Source organism: Oryzias latipes, chromosome 3 (genome assembly GCF_053564925.1).
Source record: "Oryzias latipes strain Hd-rR chromosome 3, Olatipes_Hd-rR_3.1".
NCBI classification, from domain to species: Eukaryota; Metazoa; Chordata; class Actinopteri; order Beloniformes; family Adrianichthyidae; genus Oryzias; species Oryzias latipes.
The window spans coordinates 31,783,232-31,802,555 of NC_136239.1; the positions used below are offsets into that span (position 1 = coordinate 31,783,232).

The following is a 19,324-nucleotide window of genomic DNA, read 5'->3' on the forward strand; positions in this document are numbered from 1 at the left end:
ATTGATATTATCAACTCAGCCCAAATTACGTTCTGATATTGTTTAATTTTTATACGTCAGGCCTCATGCGAGGAGCCTGCACATTTCACATTCAGAAAACTTATGGGCCTCCTGCGCAGTCCGCAGGAAAAATCCGTACAATACACCGGCATCTCACCTACCTCCCCCTTTTTTACCCTTACTTTTGTATGCGTATTTGCTACGACATGTCCCTTTCAGAATGCCAGTTGATAACAATGTGCAACAGCATTTTTGTTCTACAGGATCATAGAGCGTTCTACACACTTGCTATTTGGTCTAGGTCACCTGCATGGCCCAAACATTTTTCACCTGCAGACAGCCGTATCCACCTGTAATGGCAGTTATGACAAATGCTTTCTATAGTTGCACTTAGGATTGAAACCTTGTGGACTTGTGGTTAGACATAAAACTGCATTTTGTTGCTTGGTTCTTGTATAAGTGTAATGACAATAATGTTTAATGTAATCTAAAATGAACAGTGATGTTTTCATACAAACTAAAACGTTAAAATCAGAACCTGCTTGATAAATATCATGTGTCACCATCTAAGATAAAGACGGCTGTTCAAATATCTTCTTTTTTTTTTTTGTGGAAAGTCATGACATCCGATCAGAAGTAACCGTTTTTCTGAAAGCACGATTTCCACTAAAGGAAAAGTCTAAGTATACTCCATATACATTCTCCACTGCAACATCAGGTTACAGATATTAAAAGATGACTCCTCTTTCACTCCCAAAGTCACAGCTTGATGAAAACTGCAAGTCGTGCATCTTTCTCAGCATCACCTGTGCCCTAAAGCGTCCTACAGGTTTAAAAAAAAAGGTCAAAGCCTCTCTCTTTTGCAAGCTCAAAGATAAATAAAAATATGCCACAGTAGCAAAAACATTCAAAAGCATTCTCTTTGTAGACATCTGTCTACGTGGTAAAAGTTTCCACAGGGAGCTTCATGACTTTCAAACTACGTGGGTGTTATTTAGGAGTGTGCTCATTTGAACTGCTGTTTTGCCCAATTAGGCCTTAAAGGGAGGGGATTCAAACACCCAGCAGGCTGTATTGTCTAACAGGCAGTGCCATTCTCACCGTGATGACTTGGATCTAATAGCAGGCCACAGGCAGAGGCCGAACTCACCCATTGCTTGAACGGCCAGCACTGCAGGCAGCAGAAGGAGGAGCATGGTCTTCCAGGGAGGATTTAAATAGCTGGTTGTCTGCTTCAGAGGCAGCACTGAGGGGAGGAAAAGAGAGTGCCTGTAAGGAGAATGAACATTCTAATGGCAGGGGCGAGATCGTGCAACGATACATGTGGATGGCTATTACGAAGAGGGTAATTACACTTTTACAGTTTGCTGGAATCCACGTGCGCATTAACTTTGATGAAAGTTTGTCTGAAGGTGACGGCTTGTCCCTTTTTTCTGGCTCGCTTAAGGCTTTTACTCTTTCATCAGGAGCAAAGCTGCAGTGACAAAAGGGGACTTCCAAAGGGGCCAAGTCATTCTCTCTGGTTTCCTGAGGGAAAATACCACATCTGGAAGGAGCAGAGGCAGACAAGACTATCTCACCTCTCTTGGAGCCTCTCACGCATGCAATATTAATAAGATATATATCTACTAGATTGGTAGAGGTCACACTGAGCCTGTGTTTGCAGAAACAAAACTCAGAAGATATTGGATAATACCAAAGATAGAGACTTTTTTTTTCAGTGATAGAAAGTCAACGCTTCGCTGAATATAAAATCACAGGAAAGCCACAAAAGTCTTGATTTTTTAAATTTACATCACTGAACCGGAAAAAAAAAGATTCCAAACTTGCATTCTTATTGTGATAACAATGCTAAGATTTGTAAAGGTCCCCAAGAACCCACCTGTTAGTGAAAACCTCCAAAAGAACACATTCAACAGAACTTGGACAGGAAGATAACAGGACAAGACATCTGTAAGGTGCATTTAAAGACCCACTCCATTGAAATGTGTGTTTTTGGTGTTTTTAACATGTCCTTGTAGCATTTTGCTGATGACGGAGGACACGTATAAAGAAAATTACAATGAAAAGTGTGTTTGTGAGTACTCCACTTCGATTGAGAATAGAATCTAGTAAAAACGTGACATTTTCTCCACTTTCTTAAAACCCACTTACCACAACCTTGTGCACGTGTAACTTTAATGTGTGTGTAAATGTGGTTTCGTCTTGGTGCATCAGGTGATTGGTGTGGACTATTTAAAGATTTGTTTGCGTTGTAGCCGAATTCGTAGTTGGTTTTAAGCTGGTGTTATTTCAAGTTGTTCATGCATACATTTTATTTGTTATTTGCAAGATTGAATATTTTGGATTTAGGATATTTGAGTGTACGTGTGTGGATACACAGTTGCAAGTACACACAGCTATGCACAAAATATATTGTACGAGTCACAATCAAGTATTACACACACACAAATCAAAAGTAACAGACAGGCAGACACACATTACAAATCAAGAATTACGCACACAGAAATCCACTGAGTCCTTACATCTGGCTGGATATCTCAGATATAGCTCACCATTTTTGTTGCCCCGGTTATGTTAGCTTGGGGTTGTAAAGGGCTTTAAGCTAGCAGGAGAGAATATAAACAAAGGGAAGATGGGAAGGATTATTTCACACTAACGGTCCCACCCACAACTCAGAGGCGAATTTCTGATGAACTACTGTCGCTTTGCAGAAACTATATACTAGAAAACAACAAAGTTTTTTTAATAAGCTAAAAACGCTAAAAAGCATCATGAAAATACCACTGGGAACACTTTTAGAATAGACCAACATATGTGGGACTTTAACATATCCTACAGCTTATGGAGTGATATTTCTGCCACTACGTTGCACACAAAACTTTTTTTGCTTTCAAATTTTTTTTTTGCATTCAGAAACTTTTTTTTTTTGCTTTCAAACCTTTTTTTTTTGCTTTCAAAAACTTTTTTGGCTTTTGCAAAACATGTTTTCGAATGTGTTGTGTCAAATCTCGCTTTTTTGCCATCTTTGATTTTGCTGACTACTCTGAGCACACCTTAGCGCAGGGGTGGGCAATTCCAGGCCTCGAGGGCCGGTGTGTCTGCATGATTTCCAGATACTCTTGCCCTACTCATGGCTGATTACCTGGTTCAGGTGTGTCCAGCCAATAATCTTGCCCTACTCATGGCTGATTACCTGGTTCAGGTGTGTCCAGCCAATCAGAACATGACAGAGCAGGGTATGCTGGAAAACATGCAGGACTGCGGCCCTCAGTGCCCACCTCTGCCTTAGCGTGACAAAACTGACACTATGGCCACCGCCAAAAAAGTTTTCGCATGCGTTGTGTGTCATCTCACTTTTTCCCCATCTTTGATTTTGCTGAATTAAGTTTCTGTTTAGCCTGACAAAGCTGCCATCAGACAGCTGCTGATTGGTCCAGATTCTAACCCATCAGGTGTCTCTGTCTCATATTGATGGTGCTTGGAGGCAGACATGGACTTTGGACTTTGTGTCGGTTCTGTTTGTACAGGATTGTGCTGTTTTCAACCATTCTGGCCCGTTTCTCTCAGAGTAAAACCCAGAAAAAAGCCGCAAAGCAGCTAAAATAAAACCAAGTTTTGTATTTATTTATGTCAGTTATTCTTCACTGCAAGGAAGGACCTGTTAGCATTTGGCTAATATTTGCTAAAAACATTTGCCGTGGAGGCACTTAAAACTCTGAACGAGCAATGAGCATCTTGGATGTAAATATGTGGGAATTACATCAGCCTTTATTTTGTTCTGGACACCACTGGAAACACATATTCACATGATGGTTTTTCAGATCGTAGCAGCACTTCCGCCTTCGGCGATCGGGAGCTTCGGATCGCGGGGCCTCGCGCTCCTCTGTGCGAAGGCGGCTGCCGGTCCGAAGAAAAAAAGCTTGTCCAGGGAGGGGGGTTCGACCAACCAAGGTGCGTCCGCAGAAGGCGGAAATGCTGCTACGTAGTCCTGAGAAGCTGTGTACAATCATCAGAAGTTCACAACCATCACAAAGTCCTCTCCTCTGCCGCTAACACAAAGGTCCACTGCTCCTGGTGTGTCTGTGTCTCTTAGCAACCGGACACACGGAGAAAGCACTGACGTCATCGCGCCGCCTCCACAATGGAAATGCTTATTCGAATTGAATAATGCGACAATGTTCACAGAGTGGATCTTAAAATAAAAATGTAATCCCCTCTTTGCATTTTGGTTTAAATTATGACACAGAATAAGCGGTTTTTAAGTAGAAATGAAAGAGCATTTGGATGGATTGATTTTTCATTTAAATTTTGAGTCATTTTAATTGTCAAATTAGACATTTCTAAATGAATTTTGCTACACATTTACCAGAGAACTTTTTGAAAATGAAATGTCAAATACCATTTTCATTATCATTTTAATTAAGTGACAGAATAAGCGGTGTTGAAGAAGAAAAGGAAAAAGCATTTTGGCGGATTGCTTTTTCATTTTAATTTTGAGTCAAAAATGCAGCTTCATTTTGAAAATGAAAAAGCATTTCTGGTATTGACTTTTATGTTTAATTATGCTACAGAATCGCTTCCATACATAACAGCTCAGTGCACATCAGGTAATGTTTTAGAGAACAGACACAACAGGAGGAAAACAAAAATGTGCAAAGTGGAAAAGTTTTCTTCAAAAAGTAGCAAAAGTCTACAGACGGCATCATGTCTGTCTGTTCCTTGTCTGCATTTATGGGTTTTTCACCACATAAGTGTGTTCCATCCACATCATTTGTACTGGGGCTGCTTCCCAGCTTTCAGAAATGTCAGCAAGTGGCTAGCTGAATGCTAGCATCCAAACACAAGTTCAGCATTTCTTTTTTTATTTCTGCTGGAGCCTCACAATACAATGGGTATAGCTGTTGACAAATCAATTGTTAAAACCAGCACTATGAATCATCTCAGCTCTGTAGCTAAACCAAAATGTTTTCCATGTGCCTCCAACTGTAGCTTGAGCAGAGGATGTGGGCAGTAGCTTGGGTTCAGCACAGCTCCAAACTTCCTCTACAGGTTCTTCAAAGTATGAAAAATACAGATGTGTGTGATCCTATATTCATTTCACTGATAAACGAGATTCAAAAGCAGGTAGAAATATTCGATAAACATAGCCATACGATAGTTTTATGTTGTTTTTTTTTTTCTCCTAGCAAGCAGAAATTCCCCAGAAAAAAGCATGATGTGAAATTTGCCAACACAGCAGACCACAGTCTGACTCAGGCTGCTACATCCAGACACCAGGAAGCCATCAAAGGGGTTTTTTACTGAATGACTCAACTGCTCTGCTCTGCTCCCCCTCTTCCCAGCATGGAAGCTACTTCCTTCCTTTTAGTTTTAAAATTCATTTCAATTTCAAAAGTGAAAAGAAACCAGACTGACCAAACTTGCTGCAGTCCACCTAAAGAATATAAACGTTGAAGCGCTTTGTAAAACTACAAATGTCAACTCTTTATTTAGACTTTCAGATTCGTTGCTCTTTAGTAACTTCTAATGGTGCAATTAAAAGCCAATTAAAAGATGGAGGAAGCCGAGTTACTTGAAGCTTTTTCTGATGTGCACTTGACCTCCTTAAAGTGGGTATAGGAAACGGAGGCATGGCTGTCGGTTTATGACTCATAAAACCCCCCGTATTTCACTTTGTCACAATGCTAGGGACTATTACACTTCTTATCAAGCACTCAGAACGAAGAACTATTTTGAGACATCACAGATCATTAAGACTTACAGTAACATGGTGTTCATGGCATCATCAATCCCGTCTGCAGAGAAATCTCAATGACAGAGAACGAATGGTGAGTCGCTTTAATCTAGTGAATTAAAAAAAAAAAAAAAAACTCACCGGCCTTCTGGGCTTCGATGCTTTAGTGGCATATGGGAACCTTCACAGCTAAGTTCCCCAAACTATATAAAACCTCTCAACCCTTGAAATAAAGATAGGTCTAACCCCATGATGAGACCTTCAAGTCCAAAAAGCAGCAGTGATGAGGATTCATTGGACTCACTTTGCCATAACTGGACTCACTTCAGTCAAGCGATTTCATACATAGTCTAATAAAATTATCCATTAGTCAGTCTAAGTGAGACAAAGGACTTCATAAACCTCAGGGAAGATTTATGTCCAAGAAGAAACATAATAGTTTGACTTTATTTAAAACTACTGAAAGTTTAATATGAGTTATTTTACTGGGCTGTGCGCTCGTCTCATAGAGATCCAACACTGAAAAATAGTGCACGACTTTTAGTTCTCCACTTTCCATCATCAGAAGGAAAATACAAACTCTACTGATCACATTTATGATGCTCAGAAGACCCTGGAAACATCACAAGTCACACTGTGTTATTTTAATTTGAGTGCTATGGAGACAATTTTTTAGAAAAACCTTGTCTTTGTTTCTTTTTTTTTTCAAACCGTAAGTTTAAAAATGTAATATCTAACAAGATGGCAAAGTCACTCAGATTCTAGAGATGTCCTTGACTTAAAAAAAAGATTATTTAAAATCTACAGAGTTAAATATTTTTAGCTTATCGAGTTGATTTCTGGGTATAAACAAAAAGACGTCAGAGTGAAACCCAAACAGTTGATTACAGTGTTTGCCTTACTCCCCATACACACTATTCAGCTCCTCCCATTCATTTGAGCTCTTTGAATGTGCTGGAGGTACCACTGTCTGCAGTTTGGCAGAACGCTGCCAGAATTTCAGCAGCTTTAATAGGGCCGCCTGCGGAAACTGAGCAGCAACTTTGTCCCTGCCAGTAACCTGAGAGCAACTTTTTTTTTTTTTTTTAATGGTCAAGCATGAGCATTTTGGAAGCAGATTTGGAAGGGGGTACACATTGTCACCTTACAGCCAGCAGGTCCTGCTTTAAATTCTGGCTGAGTAATTATGTGTTAAAGCTTCTGAAATGTTCTCAATCTAAATGGGACTCTGTCTTTTCCTAAAAACAGTTGGATTAGTCTCCATCAGTGTCTGTTGTCCTAATTAAAAAAAATAAAGACCCCAGAGAATACTTTTATAATGGATTAGCAAATATTTGGAATGGGAATTTAACATTTTCTGCATATTTTAAACTCATTCTTCCAGAACAATAAACATTTCTTGTCATTTAAACCTCTTTCTTAAAACATGAACACAATTTTAAAGATAAGACGGTGATGTAGCGTTAAATATTCACCGTTTATTATATATGTGAATTTGGATACACAGAGACTGCAGCTATTTTAATTCATAAAAAGTGTTGTTTTTTTTAAAGAAGGAAGTTGATTCAGACATTAGATGCCCTGACAGGATGCAGTCTTTCTTTCCAGGTGTGCAGCAGCTGCATCACTGCAAGTAACATCAAATCCAAAAAATCATTTGCTATTTTGTTTTTCTGCTATTGATGACTTAATTATATATATGTGTGTATTTTTTATTTATTTATCGGTTTTCTTATAGTTTCCAAACAGGAAAAGTGAAACCCAAAGGTGAGAACTGCCGCAACACATTTGCAGTGGTGCAGTACTTTTTTTCACTCGATAGAGGGCGCATTACCATGGATTCTGATGTTAGCTTATTAGCTTCATCTCTAAAGCTCTGTTTCCATGAACTTAACGCCCTTTTGAAACATTTGTTTAAAGTATCGAAACAAAAAGAGCGGGAAGCCATGACTTTAAAGCCTATCAACGGAGCGAGTGGGGTGATAGCGGTTCGTTCCTCCTCCCTGCCTGACCTCACAGTTCCTCACCTCCTCCAGCAGCTGTTGCTTGTCTTTCCCAAAAGTTTCCAGTCGCTTTTTTTTAAAGCTAACTCTCGACAACAGTCCTGCTCGGCGAGTCCCAAATATGACAGACTAGTTGCTCACCATGGTATAAAGGCGAACCCAGAAACCCCGCAGAGAGTGGAGGTTCTTCTGTCCTCCTGGCGATGTGGTTGTTGTTGGTGGTTTTTCTAGTTCAGGTCTGTCCTCTCACAGCAGAAGTGGCAGAAACTTTGTTTTTCGTCGAAGTGAACGAGTGGAGCGGTTGTGCTCTGGGATGCGTGGGTTATTCCATTGATTTAATTGGGACGGCTCTCCTCCTAGAAACCACTCCTCGTAGCGGTGTCCAGCGGTGACGTCATGAGGAGCCGCCAGTGCGCCGACCCCCACACCCTTTAACCGTTTAGTCAACCTACCTCTCAATATGAAGAAAATATGAGGAAAAGTAAACAAACAAATCACAATGAAGTCCTAAACTTGTGAGAATAAAGTCGTACAGTTAGCAATAAAAAGAAACAAAGAACAAAGTCGAATATTTATGCTTCAAAAAAGTTGTAATTTTACAGGGAAAATATATTTTTTTAATGTTACATACATGTTAACCTTTTATAAAATGACTTTATTTTCGAAAAAGCATGACATGATCCTTGTCAAATTTGGACTTTTTAAAATGATTTTTTTAATTTAAACCTTTTTTATATCATCAATTCAATTCAGTTTTATTTATATAGCCCAATATTCCAACACAGTTGTCTCACATCGGCAATTGTACAAAACATAGAGAGAAAGAAAGAAGATACCTTAGGGAGGTCCACATGAAGGAGGGATTCTCTCCCAGGATGGACAGGCGATGTACCAGAACTCTTAGAGAAGACTGGGACCGTAAGATTGCTCTCCCTGACACTATACCCTCTGCATTTATCAGGCTTGGGACAGGCACTGGTTTGTGGCTTGTTAAGGCTGCTTTTTTTTGTATTTGTCCACTTGGTATCATTGAAGAGCCCCAAATCTCTTCTGTAGACCCCTAAGGAGTTCCTTTTGTAAAGCTGTGGTTGGGAGATATTCAGGTTTAATAATGTCCTAGAGGGTACAATTTCCTGTGCCGGTAGTCAGGAGGTTTTTAAAGCTGCAGCTTTCTGAGTTACCGCGGTAAGTTTGAGGCTAAGGAAGCATATATAACCTCAGCTTTCGGTTCCAAAAATGGAGGTATGTTTAAGGGTATGCTTAGATTCCCATAGCAACTCATGCTCTGCGCATAACCTGGTCTGGATCAGGTTTAGTTGAAGGTTAGTTTGTTTCAGAGAGGTGAAGCAGCATGGCGTGTCCATTTGAAGATGATTTAGTGGATGAAGAAGCTCATATAATACTTTTTCCACCGTGAGAAGGTGATGGATGTTGGAAAGATAAACTTTTTACTTTGATCCAACTTAATTATTTGCTTCAGTTAAGATAAACAATTATCAACTTAAAAATAACACATAGTTACCAGACATTTATTTTACTTTCATTCAAATAAATTCAATTAAGTAGGTGTAACTTTGGTGCTACTGTTAGATCGGCAGCACAAGGAATTGTGGGATACCATTCCCTTTGCCTGTCTGGACGGATTTGGGTACAAGTGTAGGTTTTGTCTGAATATGTTTAGTTGCAGCTGTTTAACTGTGTTTTGCCGAGTTACTTTAACCTGTTATGTTTAATTCTTTCAGCACCATGAGTGAGAGGGACGGAGGGAATGATGAACTTTATTTAGCAATCCAAGTCTTACTTTATGGTGTAAAAACTGAAGTTACAGCCAGAATCACGATATGTGAATGCAGGGTATTATTTGTAAATCCACACCATATCATATGTTTTAATTTTATAAAAATGAGAAAATCTGCAGCCTAGACATATGTGAGTTCAAGAAGTACAATAAATTAAGATGGAAAAACATTTAATTGAATTGGAGTAATATGACATTTAGTTAAAAAAAATATGTACATTTGAGTTGTATAAACAACTGAGTTGGATAGACATAAGAAGTTAGGTTGAATAAATTAAACTCAATTACTTGTTACCAATTGAATTAATTCATTTAAGTTGGATAAGTTATATATATATATATATATATATATATATATATATATATATATATATATATATATATATATATATATATATATATACACACATCACACAACGTGATTGGAAATAAGATCAGAAACTCGTGCGTTTACTTTGTCCGTTTTCCTCCAAGCAGAAACTCTTTCTTTTGCTGATGCAGCAGTATCACTTTTTTGATGGACATATAATCTTCAGACGCCGTCATTAAAATCTCTGACTCCGTCTCACTGGAGTATAGGTCTTTTGGAACCGACATACCCAAAGTAAGCAAGTTCAGGGGAACTTCAGCCAGAGTTCAGGGTCAAAGTCAGGGTAGTTTAAACGTGCCTTCTGGAATACCCCACAGGAATCAGACATGATTCAAAACAAAGATCTCTAGCCAAAAATACTAATTACCAGTTGAATCTTTGCAACAAGGCACTTTTTAATCACATACACAAAAGTCTAATTGTGAATCCAATGGGTGAACAGTAAACAATCACATTTAACATTTGTGCTTAACAGCATAAAGACATTACTAAAAAGACAAATCAAACAAAATGGCAACATTTCTGACAACTAAATTCTGTAGATTACAACTTGAAAGATCCACCCAAGTTTTGTGCAGGGTCACAAGAAGTACCTGGAGATGATTCCAGCTACTGCAGGACTAAGGCAGGGAACACTGAGGTACGTTTTCTAGTCCGTTGCAGGGCTTCACACAGACAGACAAGCTCATCTGAGTCACCATCAACATATAAAAGAGGAGTTTAGACTGTGGGAGGAAGCAGTGCTGTTTGGAGATAACTCATGCGTGTACAGAAAGCACATGCAAAGAAAAGATCTATCCAGGATTCAGACCAGGCCTTGTTGCTGTAAGGAAACAGTTCTGACTATTACACTGGCCTTGAAAGATACATTGACTTTTCTTTTTTTTTCTATTTTGTAGGCCTGTATAACACTACAGTACTTTCAAAATACAGATGCATCTTACAGAGGTTAGTACATATAAATCTTAACATTTTTCTCAGTATAAGTCTACAGAAAAAGATCCATCTCAGTTTTAGTGCAAAAGTCCGTTCATGTGAAAACGTCATAAAATGTATTTTGGAAGTGCAATAGATTTTGAGGCTCTTTTTGGAAGTAATGAAGATCCCTGCAGGTTCAGGGATGAGTACATCAGAGTAACAGCTGCTGTTAAATGTTGAGTAATCTGGAATGTAAATGTTTTATGGAAAAAGGAAATATTCATATATACTAGCAGGGCAGATGGATTTAGAAAAATAATCTTATTTGAATTCAAGATTCATTCATTGTCTCTTCTCATTTGCAGAGAAAAACGCAGGTGAGACAAGATGTTCCTCACTAGTATGACAGCGCAACGAAAGCAAACAATAAAATAGCATCAACTAGAATAAAAAATAGCAATAAAATAGAGTAGAATTAAACTTTTAACTTTTTAACCTCAGACAGGGCAGTTGAGATGAGGGAGGCAGGAGAACATCCAGCAAAGATTGACTATTGCCTGGAAAACAAACGGCAACTGCAGTCACCTACACTTTCCAGGAGTATTCATGTCAAAAACCTAAATGATGCACCGTTTTTTTTTTTTTAATGTCACAGAATGAAATTTGCATTTGTTCTAGCCAGGGATTCAAGGCGCAGACCCCGATGTTCCAGAAAAAGCCACCACAACCTCTTGAAAAATGTCCCATTTTATTCTACTAAACTGAGATTAAAAGACAGGAAACCAGTAGAAAACTCTTGGCTTTCCACTGTGAGCAATTCTCATCTAGAAATTATAATGTTTTATCAATTCATTTTACAGTAAAACATCTTATGTTGAAATGTATGTTATAAAACTGCAGTAATAAAGATAGAGTGACAATATTTCAGCAACCTGAAGAAGCTGAATCTTTGTTTATCCACCACATGTGGTTGTATATTTGAGTCTGTGGTTTGTAGAACAGTCCTATAACATCATTTAGGGCATTATAATTACTTCAACTTTCAGTATGTCTGTTCCAATGAAACTCTATATTAATCACAGACTTTTAGGCTTTATGAAAAATAGTAAGGAATTGAGCTTTAGAAGGCTGTTAAGTAAAGCCAGACTAACTTCCTGTCCTCCGTGAGGTTTATGCTTCCAGACTTGTCTTAAGCCCTCATGTGATTAAATTATTTTTTAAGAGTCTATTTTTTAAGAGTCTCCACTTTCTAAAGGTTTGACCATAAAAGTAGTTTGAACTCCAGCTGTGAGGGGCCGAGTGGACCCAGAAGGAGGAGTTATTGCCAACAGGAACGCACTTTCATCATTGTTGTTCACATGCATTCACATGATTTGGCACAAACTTTCTATTCAGAACAGTGTGGTCACCCATCAGCCTAGAATCATGTCTGTCAAAGAGGGATTGCTTTTCTTGCAGACAACGGGATTGAACACCCTGAATGCATCAAAGCAAAGAAAAATACTCTCTGCCATGATGAAATAAAAGAAGTCACATACCTAAAATTGAGATGATTCGCTGTATCGACCCCCGAAAGGACATGCCGAAAGGTGAACAACATATTGATATGACAGCATCACGCAGTTAATGCAGATTTTTCGGCTACACATGATGCCAATCTCCCATTCCACCACATCCCAAAGGTTCTCGAATGGGTTGAGATTGGATGACTATGGAGGCCGTTGTTGTCCAGTGAACTCATTGCCATGTTCAAGAAACCAGTCGGAGATGATTCCAGCTTTACGACACAGTGCTGTTTTATTCTGCTTGGAGTGGCCGTCAGATATTGGTACACTAGTCATAAAAGGATGGACATGGTCAGCAACAATACTCAGGTAGGCCATGGCATTGCAACCATGCTTAATTGGTACTAAGGGATCCAAAATGTGCAAAGAACTGTAGCCAATCTCCTATTGTCCAGATCCTGTGCGGACTGTAGCCTGAGTTTCCTGTTCTTGGCTAACAGGAGTGGCACCCGGTGTGGTCCTCTGCTGCTGTAGAGATCTGCCTCAGGGTTGGACATGGTGTGCGTTCAGAGACGCTATTGTGCAGAGCACGGTTAGAACCAGTGGGAATTTAAATTACTGATACCTTTCTATCAGCTGGCATCAGTCTGGCCATTCTCCTCTGACCTATGGCTTAAAGAAGGTATTTCCACCCACAGAACTGCCTCTCACTGGATATTTTCTATTTTTGGACCATTTTCTGGAAACTCTAGAGATGGTTGTGGGTGAAAAATCCCAGTAGATCAGCAGTTTCTGAAATACTCTGACCAGACCGTCTGGCACCAACAACAATGCCACATTCAAAGTCAAAACATGTTAAATGTACAACACAGTGTATGTAAATTACCTTCTTTCCCCATTCTGATGCTCAGTTTAAATGGCAGCAGACCACGTCGACATGTCTAAATGCATTGAGTTGCTGTCATGTGATTGGCTGATTAGAAATGTGTGTTAACTAGCAGTTGGACAGTTGTGCCTGTCCAACTGTTCAAGTGGCTCATGAGTGTGAATCTTGATATAATAAATAAATAAATAAAACTCTTTTTAAAGTTTTATTCATGTTAAACTTGTGAAAAAAAGTAAAAAATGAAATGAAATAGAGTAAAAAGGCAGACACAATTAAGATGACTGGCTCAAAGTTAAAAGCATAGAGACTTGTATTTACCACTTAAAAAAAACATAGTAAATTATAATAAATAAATGTTTAGTCCTTGACAACAGTCAAAATGTAATCCCATAAAAGGTTATTAGGTATTGGTCAGTGTCTGTTCCATTGTCTTCTGCTAACTAAACCAATGTAAATCTGAAATGCTTGGATCATTTTACAGATGGTAAAGTCTTCTCAAAAATGACTAGTATAAGGCTTTAGCATTTGCATTCAATATGTATTGTACCCCAGTTTTCTTTGGGGCCAGAATGATGGGGTGAAGTTCATTAGATTTGTAAATGTGTTTACTTTATTTTGAACAAAACAACTATATGAGTTAGAGTTTAATCAACGGTCCACCATGTTGAAAAGCGATAAATGTGCACACTCTCCATTTTGTTCAACAAGGATTAGGAAGAAGAAGCAGAGAGCTTTGTGAGCTCTCCCCATAAAATATGTATGAATGCAAAACATCAGTCTCTCACTCACACCTTCCATTATTCATTCAAGCTCACTATGTCTCCCTTCTATACTCAAAAACAAATACAATGATGGAACTGGAGGACAAGTGCTAGTGAGCTTTTCGTTTCACTCAGAATTAACACTCTCTGGGCTTGCATGCGCTCGCTTATGTTCAAATTTATCTGCAGATTAAACGCTTCAGAGAACACTCTCATCTTGGCTATAAGCAACATTAGATTTAGTGCAATACGTTTCCGGTCAAATTTATGGAAACACTGGAGGGACTGTCTTTTTACTTGTCATTGTAATTAAGGTTTTTACAGTGTAGTATGTATATGTAATCTTTTTATCTTGGTATTTATTCTTATCCTTTTTAATTAATTTGTTTGTATTAAGTATTTTCTATTAACTTTTTTATGAACTGTAACTATACACTGTACCTCAGCTGTGTATTCTTGACACTGTATTTTTTTTTTAAATGTGGTGGGTCTGTGTACTCCTTTTTACTGATTGGACCATGAGTCTGGAATAAATTCTATCTATCTATCTATCTATCTATCTATCTATCTATCTATCTATCTATCTATCTATCTATCTATCTATCTATCTATCTATCTATCTATCTATCTATCTATCTATCTATCTATCTATGAAACTTCATGGGATTAAGGAAACATGGAAGGACACATTTATGGTGTTTGAAAAATTTGTGCAATGAGGACAGAATTACAAACTAAATTGGTAATAAAGCAGCAGTTCAATGAAAACATCATAAAAAGTATTTTAAAAATATTCAAGGAAAGGTACACAAAGGACATATACTTGGCACGTAATTAGTTGATCATACTACTAACCCATATGTCCTCGTAGGCTCGTTTTTATGAAGTACCGCTGAGAAACAGCTGTGAAAGAAAATTAGAGGAAGTGGCAAACTAGACAGAAAAGTGTTCATGGGGATTTACGAATGTGCAACAGATGTGGAAAGGTTGAACAGGAAAGCGATGGGACAAGAAAAAAGGTCTTTGCTCGTGGAGTGGACGTGAACGCAACACGAGTCACGTGATTACAAATCCCGGAAGTGAAACGAGTGTCAACAGAGCGGTGAGTCTGCATCTTTCTTTTTATTCATAGGGTTGTTTCTTGTTCAGTTTTTAAATACATAAATAAATAAAATGTTCGGAAACTTTTATTTGAAATGTTCACAAGAAGCAAAATAATGTTTAATTAAGAAAAAACGTCACTACACGGCTGTCCTCTGTTCATTTTTTAAACAACCGTTTAGGTAATTGTTAGTATTGTAAATGTTCTCTAAACATGTAAACTTGTTTTAAAAGTCACTTGACAAAAAGATGCATCTTTAAGCAAAGGCACACATTTTCGGGTTAGCTTTAAGCTAACGGGGCATTCAAAACAGATGTCCCTGCTCTTGTTTGCGCAGACAATGATGGCGTCCTCAGACTGGCGCTTGTCTCTGAAACTGGCGGACCAGCCCAAATCCACCTTTCACTTCCCCGAGATGATGCCCGGAGATGTCCCACCTGGAGGATACAGAGTCGCCACCTTGAAGCAGCTTGTAGCAGCGCAGCTGCCAGACTCCGTCCCAGACCCTGAACTCATAGGTTTGTTAGCAGCAGAAATGGCTGCCTGTTGTTGTTGTTGTTGTTGTTGTTGTTGTTGTTGTTGTTGTTGTTGTTGTTGTTGTGTGTGTGTATAACTTGTTGTTCCTTGTTTTCCCAGAGCTGGTCCACTGTGGGCGAAAGCTCAAGGACGAGCTGACACTGGACGCCTGTGGGGTCCAGCCGGGATCCACAGTACACATTCTGAAGAAGACATGGCCAGAGCCGGAGAGCAGTCCAGGTCCGTGTCTGCTGCTGCGGTCAGAAGCTCTTGAAAGTCTCTCCCCATCACCGACACCTCGGCTCCGGATTTGTGTTTTTGCAGAGCCGGTGAACAGAGTGACTGCAGCCAGAGAGTTCCGGGTGTTCCACGCCGCTCTGCATTCGCTCAATTCAGCCTACAGAGACGCAGTGAGTCCATAACCAACAAAGACCCACTCTGTGTCCCGATTCCTTCACTACTCACTACATAGCCTACAAAGCTCCTAATACATGTTCTGATAACAAAAGTACCACAAAGATTTATTAATCTATTTATTTATTTATGTACTAAAAGTCTATATTAAAATTAGCAAGGCTCTAAAAAGAACTTAAATAAAAAAAAATCTCTTTTTGTCATTTTAAACTATTGGGTATATTTTGGAATTCGCTGAATGATATTAATAATTGTAGAAAATGTTTTGGAAACATCCATAAATCTTATGGATTGGATGGAAAAATCATAACTGTACAATTCTAACGCTTCCTGCTCAGTTTTTACACACAAGTGTGAGAAACCGAGCTTCAAAGCAGAGATGGCAAAACAGTTTACTTTTTTTTTTTAAAAAATGGGCAAAAAATTGTTCAAATGATGAAACTATATGAGATTCTACCAAACAGAAGTTGGATTTCGGAGCCAGAATCAGGGAGGACTGGAATCCCAGCAGCCCTCGGAGCGCTGGAACCCACAACATTTTTTTGGTCTTGCCATTAAAAACTGATCCCAAAAAAAAAGATCACCTAAAATCTGTTTTGTAGAATTCCAGAAATCTTTACAGCATGTTTTTACAGGTTTGTTTGAGTTTTGCAGTGATGGACTCTCATTTAATGTCTCACCTGGAGATCATTTCTCGTTCAATGGTTTCGTTTTACTCCCCAAGGTTTCCACTGTTTGTCTTAAATCACTATTATTTTTACTTATTATTATACATGTATATATTTTCCCCATATTTGTCTTTTTTTGAGCACATTTGAAGCCGTTTGTTGCACATATTGAATAGAAATATGGATGAACAGTTATGTCTCTGCCAAAGCACCTGTCTGAAACGGTGAAAGCTGATTCGCTGTGGCGACCCCAGACAGGATAAGTCAACTTATACATAAAAGAGCTAAAAGCTTCTGAATCTGAACAATCTTACTTGTTTTGTATTTTAGGATCTGGTGGTGAGCAGGATCTTTTGCTTGGTGTTTTTGGCTGAACTGGTAACTTTAGCACTGAAGACAATTTTTTGAAAATCATCAAAACCTCAGCCTGTTCTGCATTTACGTGGTGTAAAAAGATTCAGTTGGAATCAAAATGGAATCAGTAAAATCAGTTGTTTTGTTCTTGTTTGGACACTAAAAGCATCTAGACTTTGAACCAGAGGACAGGAACTCAAATGCTTCATGAATAGAAGCAGTCCGATTCTGAATGCTGGTTGTTCGGGAGTCAAATATTCTGGACGTTTTGGATCCAAACCAAAGCAGCTGCTGTTGGATTCTTCCATTTACTAATATTTTGACTCTGCAAAGGAATTTGGCTCCGGTGATTACATTCCTTTCCATTTGGCTGTCCGCACACCTGTCTTCACCGCAGTCTGGCTGTGATTAGATCACCTCCAATGCTTTTTATAGCTGTAGCTGAACAAAATCCCGGCCGGCGTTTGGTTATTCAGCTGGATCAGACTCTGACAGTAAAGGCTGGCGGAGCTCCATGGCAGTAATGGGAGCACTCGGCTTCTAAAAATCTGTGTTTGCTCTGAACTCTCAGGTCTATAAAATGCTGACGAATAAGGAGTCTCTGGATCAGATCATTGTAGCCACACCCGGCCTCAGGTCAGACCCGGTCGCTTTAGGTGAGAGCTGGACCAGCCACTTCCTGTGGGATATCTTTCGTGCATCGTAATGCTAACATTTCCCCTTCAATCTTCAGGAGTGCTTCAGGATAAGGATCTCTTTGTGCAGTTCACGGATCCAAACATGCTGGAAGTGTGAGTGGGACTTCTCAGTGTCCTCTGGTGACCCACAAGCTTCCGTTTAACAGTCGTGTCTGTCTGGTAGGTTAACCAGTTCCCACCCGGCACTGGTCAACGCCATCATCCTGGTCCTGCATTCAGTTGCAGGAAGCATGCCGACTCAGTCCAGTGCCAGCTCCTCCCGCTCTGCCAGCTCTTACAGTGAGATGCCAGGTGAGCCAGCAGAGTTCACCTCCTGGCATTTCCAGACGGTATTGATGGTGAAGCCGCTCAGCAACGTGCTCTTTTCTGCTGTTCTTTCTGCCAGGAGGCTTCATGTTTGAAGGCATGTCAGACGACGAGGACGACTTCCAGTCTGTGAGTCTGGGCGGGACGCCGGGCATCACGCTCTAAACGCCGCTGCGGTTATCGTCTGGAAGTCTGACCTGCTGAATCTGAATGTGCTTTAGGGCAGCCCAGCAGGCCCGTCCAGCAGAGGTGGGCTCTCTGCGGGGATTCGTCCGGTGTCTTTGGGCCACAGCGGAGCGGCCGGCCCGCGACCTATTACACAAAGTGAACTCGCAACTGCTCTGGCGCTGGCCAGCACTCCAGACAGCAGTGCAGTCACTCCCACAACAGCCAACCAGGTGAGGCCGTGGATTTTCAACCAACCGCTGAGCTAGAAACAGCACCAATACTTTTAATGAGTTAAAGAGCTGAGCTCCTGCAGCGTTTTTCTGCTCTCCTCATTGTCTTATCTTTCATTCTCTTTGGTTAAGGCGGACCCCTCTGGTAGCATGGCCCCCATGCCGGCCGGGACACCAGTCAGCACGGATCTGTTCAGTCAGGCTCTGCAGCAAGCTCTGCAGGCCTCCAACGTTCCCACTCTGCAGGTGAGCCAGCGCCTTAAAGGGGATAATTGCACCCAGACGCTCTGGGAGGAAAGACTCCGCCTTTTACTTGCCTCTGCTTCTTCTATCAGGGCCGGTGGCAGTCCCAGATGCAGCAGCTCAGGGACATGGGCATCCAGGATGAAGAGCTGATGCTGAGGGCGCTGCAGGCCACAGACGGCGACATCCAGGCCGCCCTGGAGCTCATTTTTGCTGGTGGCCCTGGACTTTAAACCCCGACTCTGCAGAGGAAACCTTCTGTAAAGGACGTCATGCTTGCATCTTTCTGGTTTCAACAAGTTCAAACAACTTTCTGTATTTTACTATTAAAGTGACAAAACTGTAAATGTTTGATCTTCTCATTTATTTCTTGTAGTTCTAAATTTGTAAGCTTGTTTAAATTTAGTTGGCTACAGGAAGCTTTGATTGTCGGAGCATAAAGTATTTTTCACAATCAAAGAACAATTCATTTAAACGCTCACTCCAATCATCTCCTGATCCATTTTAAAAGCGTTCCCAGTGTTTTTTTTAAATTAATTATTTAGCTCAAATCAAGTCTTTTTTCTAGGACATACTCTCTGCAGAGCGGCAGAAGTTCAGTAGAAATCATCTACTTCTCCCCGTTACTGAGAGCTCTCTGCTTAGGA

General features: G+C 39.9%; 2 protein-coding genes across 6 annotated transcripts in view; one reads left to right on the forward strand and one right to left on the reverse strand.

Moving 5' to 3' along the window:
* The window catches only part of cd276 (CD276 molecule), a 75,061-nt gene extending 66,888 nt beyond the window's left edge, over positions 1-8,173 (reverse strand). For 2 of the 4 annotated variants that reach the window (XR_013654895.1, XM_004067295.4), the window contains exons 1-2: positions 7,882-8,173; positions 1,151-1,246 (exon numbers count right to left, since the gene is read on the reverse strand). Coding sequence is in view for 2 of the 4 variants with exons in the window: in XM_004067295.4 (XP_004067343.1) it covers positions 1,151-1,196 (46 nt within the window). In the remaining 2 variants the exon portion in view is untranslated. Of the gene's footprint in view, positions 1-1,150; positions 1,247-1,353; positions 1,547-7,881 lie in introns of those variants that run through there. The other 2 variants (XM_078944610.1, XM_078944611.1) reach the window with 2 other exon arrangements.
* A 6,783-nt stretch (positions 8,174-14,956) lies between these two features.
* On the forward strand, positions 14,957-19,024 carry LOC101169527 (ubiquitin-like protein 7). 2 transcript variants are annotated; one of them, XM_004067296.5, is made up of 11 exons: positions 14,957-15,080; positions 15,418-15,598; positions 15,717-15,836; positions 15,921-16,006; positions 17,604-17,688; positions 17,766-17,823; positions 17,894-18,021; positions 18,116-18,165; positions 18,258-18,434; positions 18,567-18,680; positions 18,770-19,024. In XM_004067296.5, exons 2-11 carry the CDS (start codon positions 15,421-15,423, stop codon positions 18,908-18,910), a joined length of 1,137 nt encoding a protein of 378 aa, XP_004067344.1. In that variant the 5' UTR covers positions 14,957-15,080; positions 15,418-15,420; the 3' UTR covers positions 18,911-19,024. The 2 variants fall into 2 exon arrangements, with proteins under 2 accessions (XP_004067344.1, XP_078801436.1); XM_078945310.1 differs by having other exon boundaries at positions 15,073-15,261.
* The last annotated feature ends 300 nt before the right edge of the window (positions 19,025-19,324 follow it).

Excerpts from the sequence above, each read along its gene's own strand:
- LOC101169527 (XM_004067296.5), top strand. The coding sequence starts at position 15,421 with ATGATGGCGTCCTCAGACTGGCGCTTGTCTCTGAAACTGGCGGACCAG. Across the intron at positions 16,007-17,603 it reads ATTCAGCCTACAGAGACGCA|GTCTATAAAATGCTGACGAA; the intron begins GTGAGTCCATAA and ends CTGAACTCTCAG. Across the intron at positions 17,824-17,893 it reads GATCCAAACATGCTGGAAGT|GTTAACCAGTTCCCACCCGG; the intron begins GTGAGTGGGACT and ends TCTGTCTGGTAG.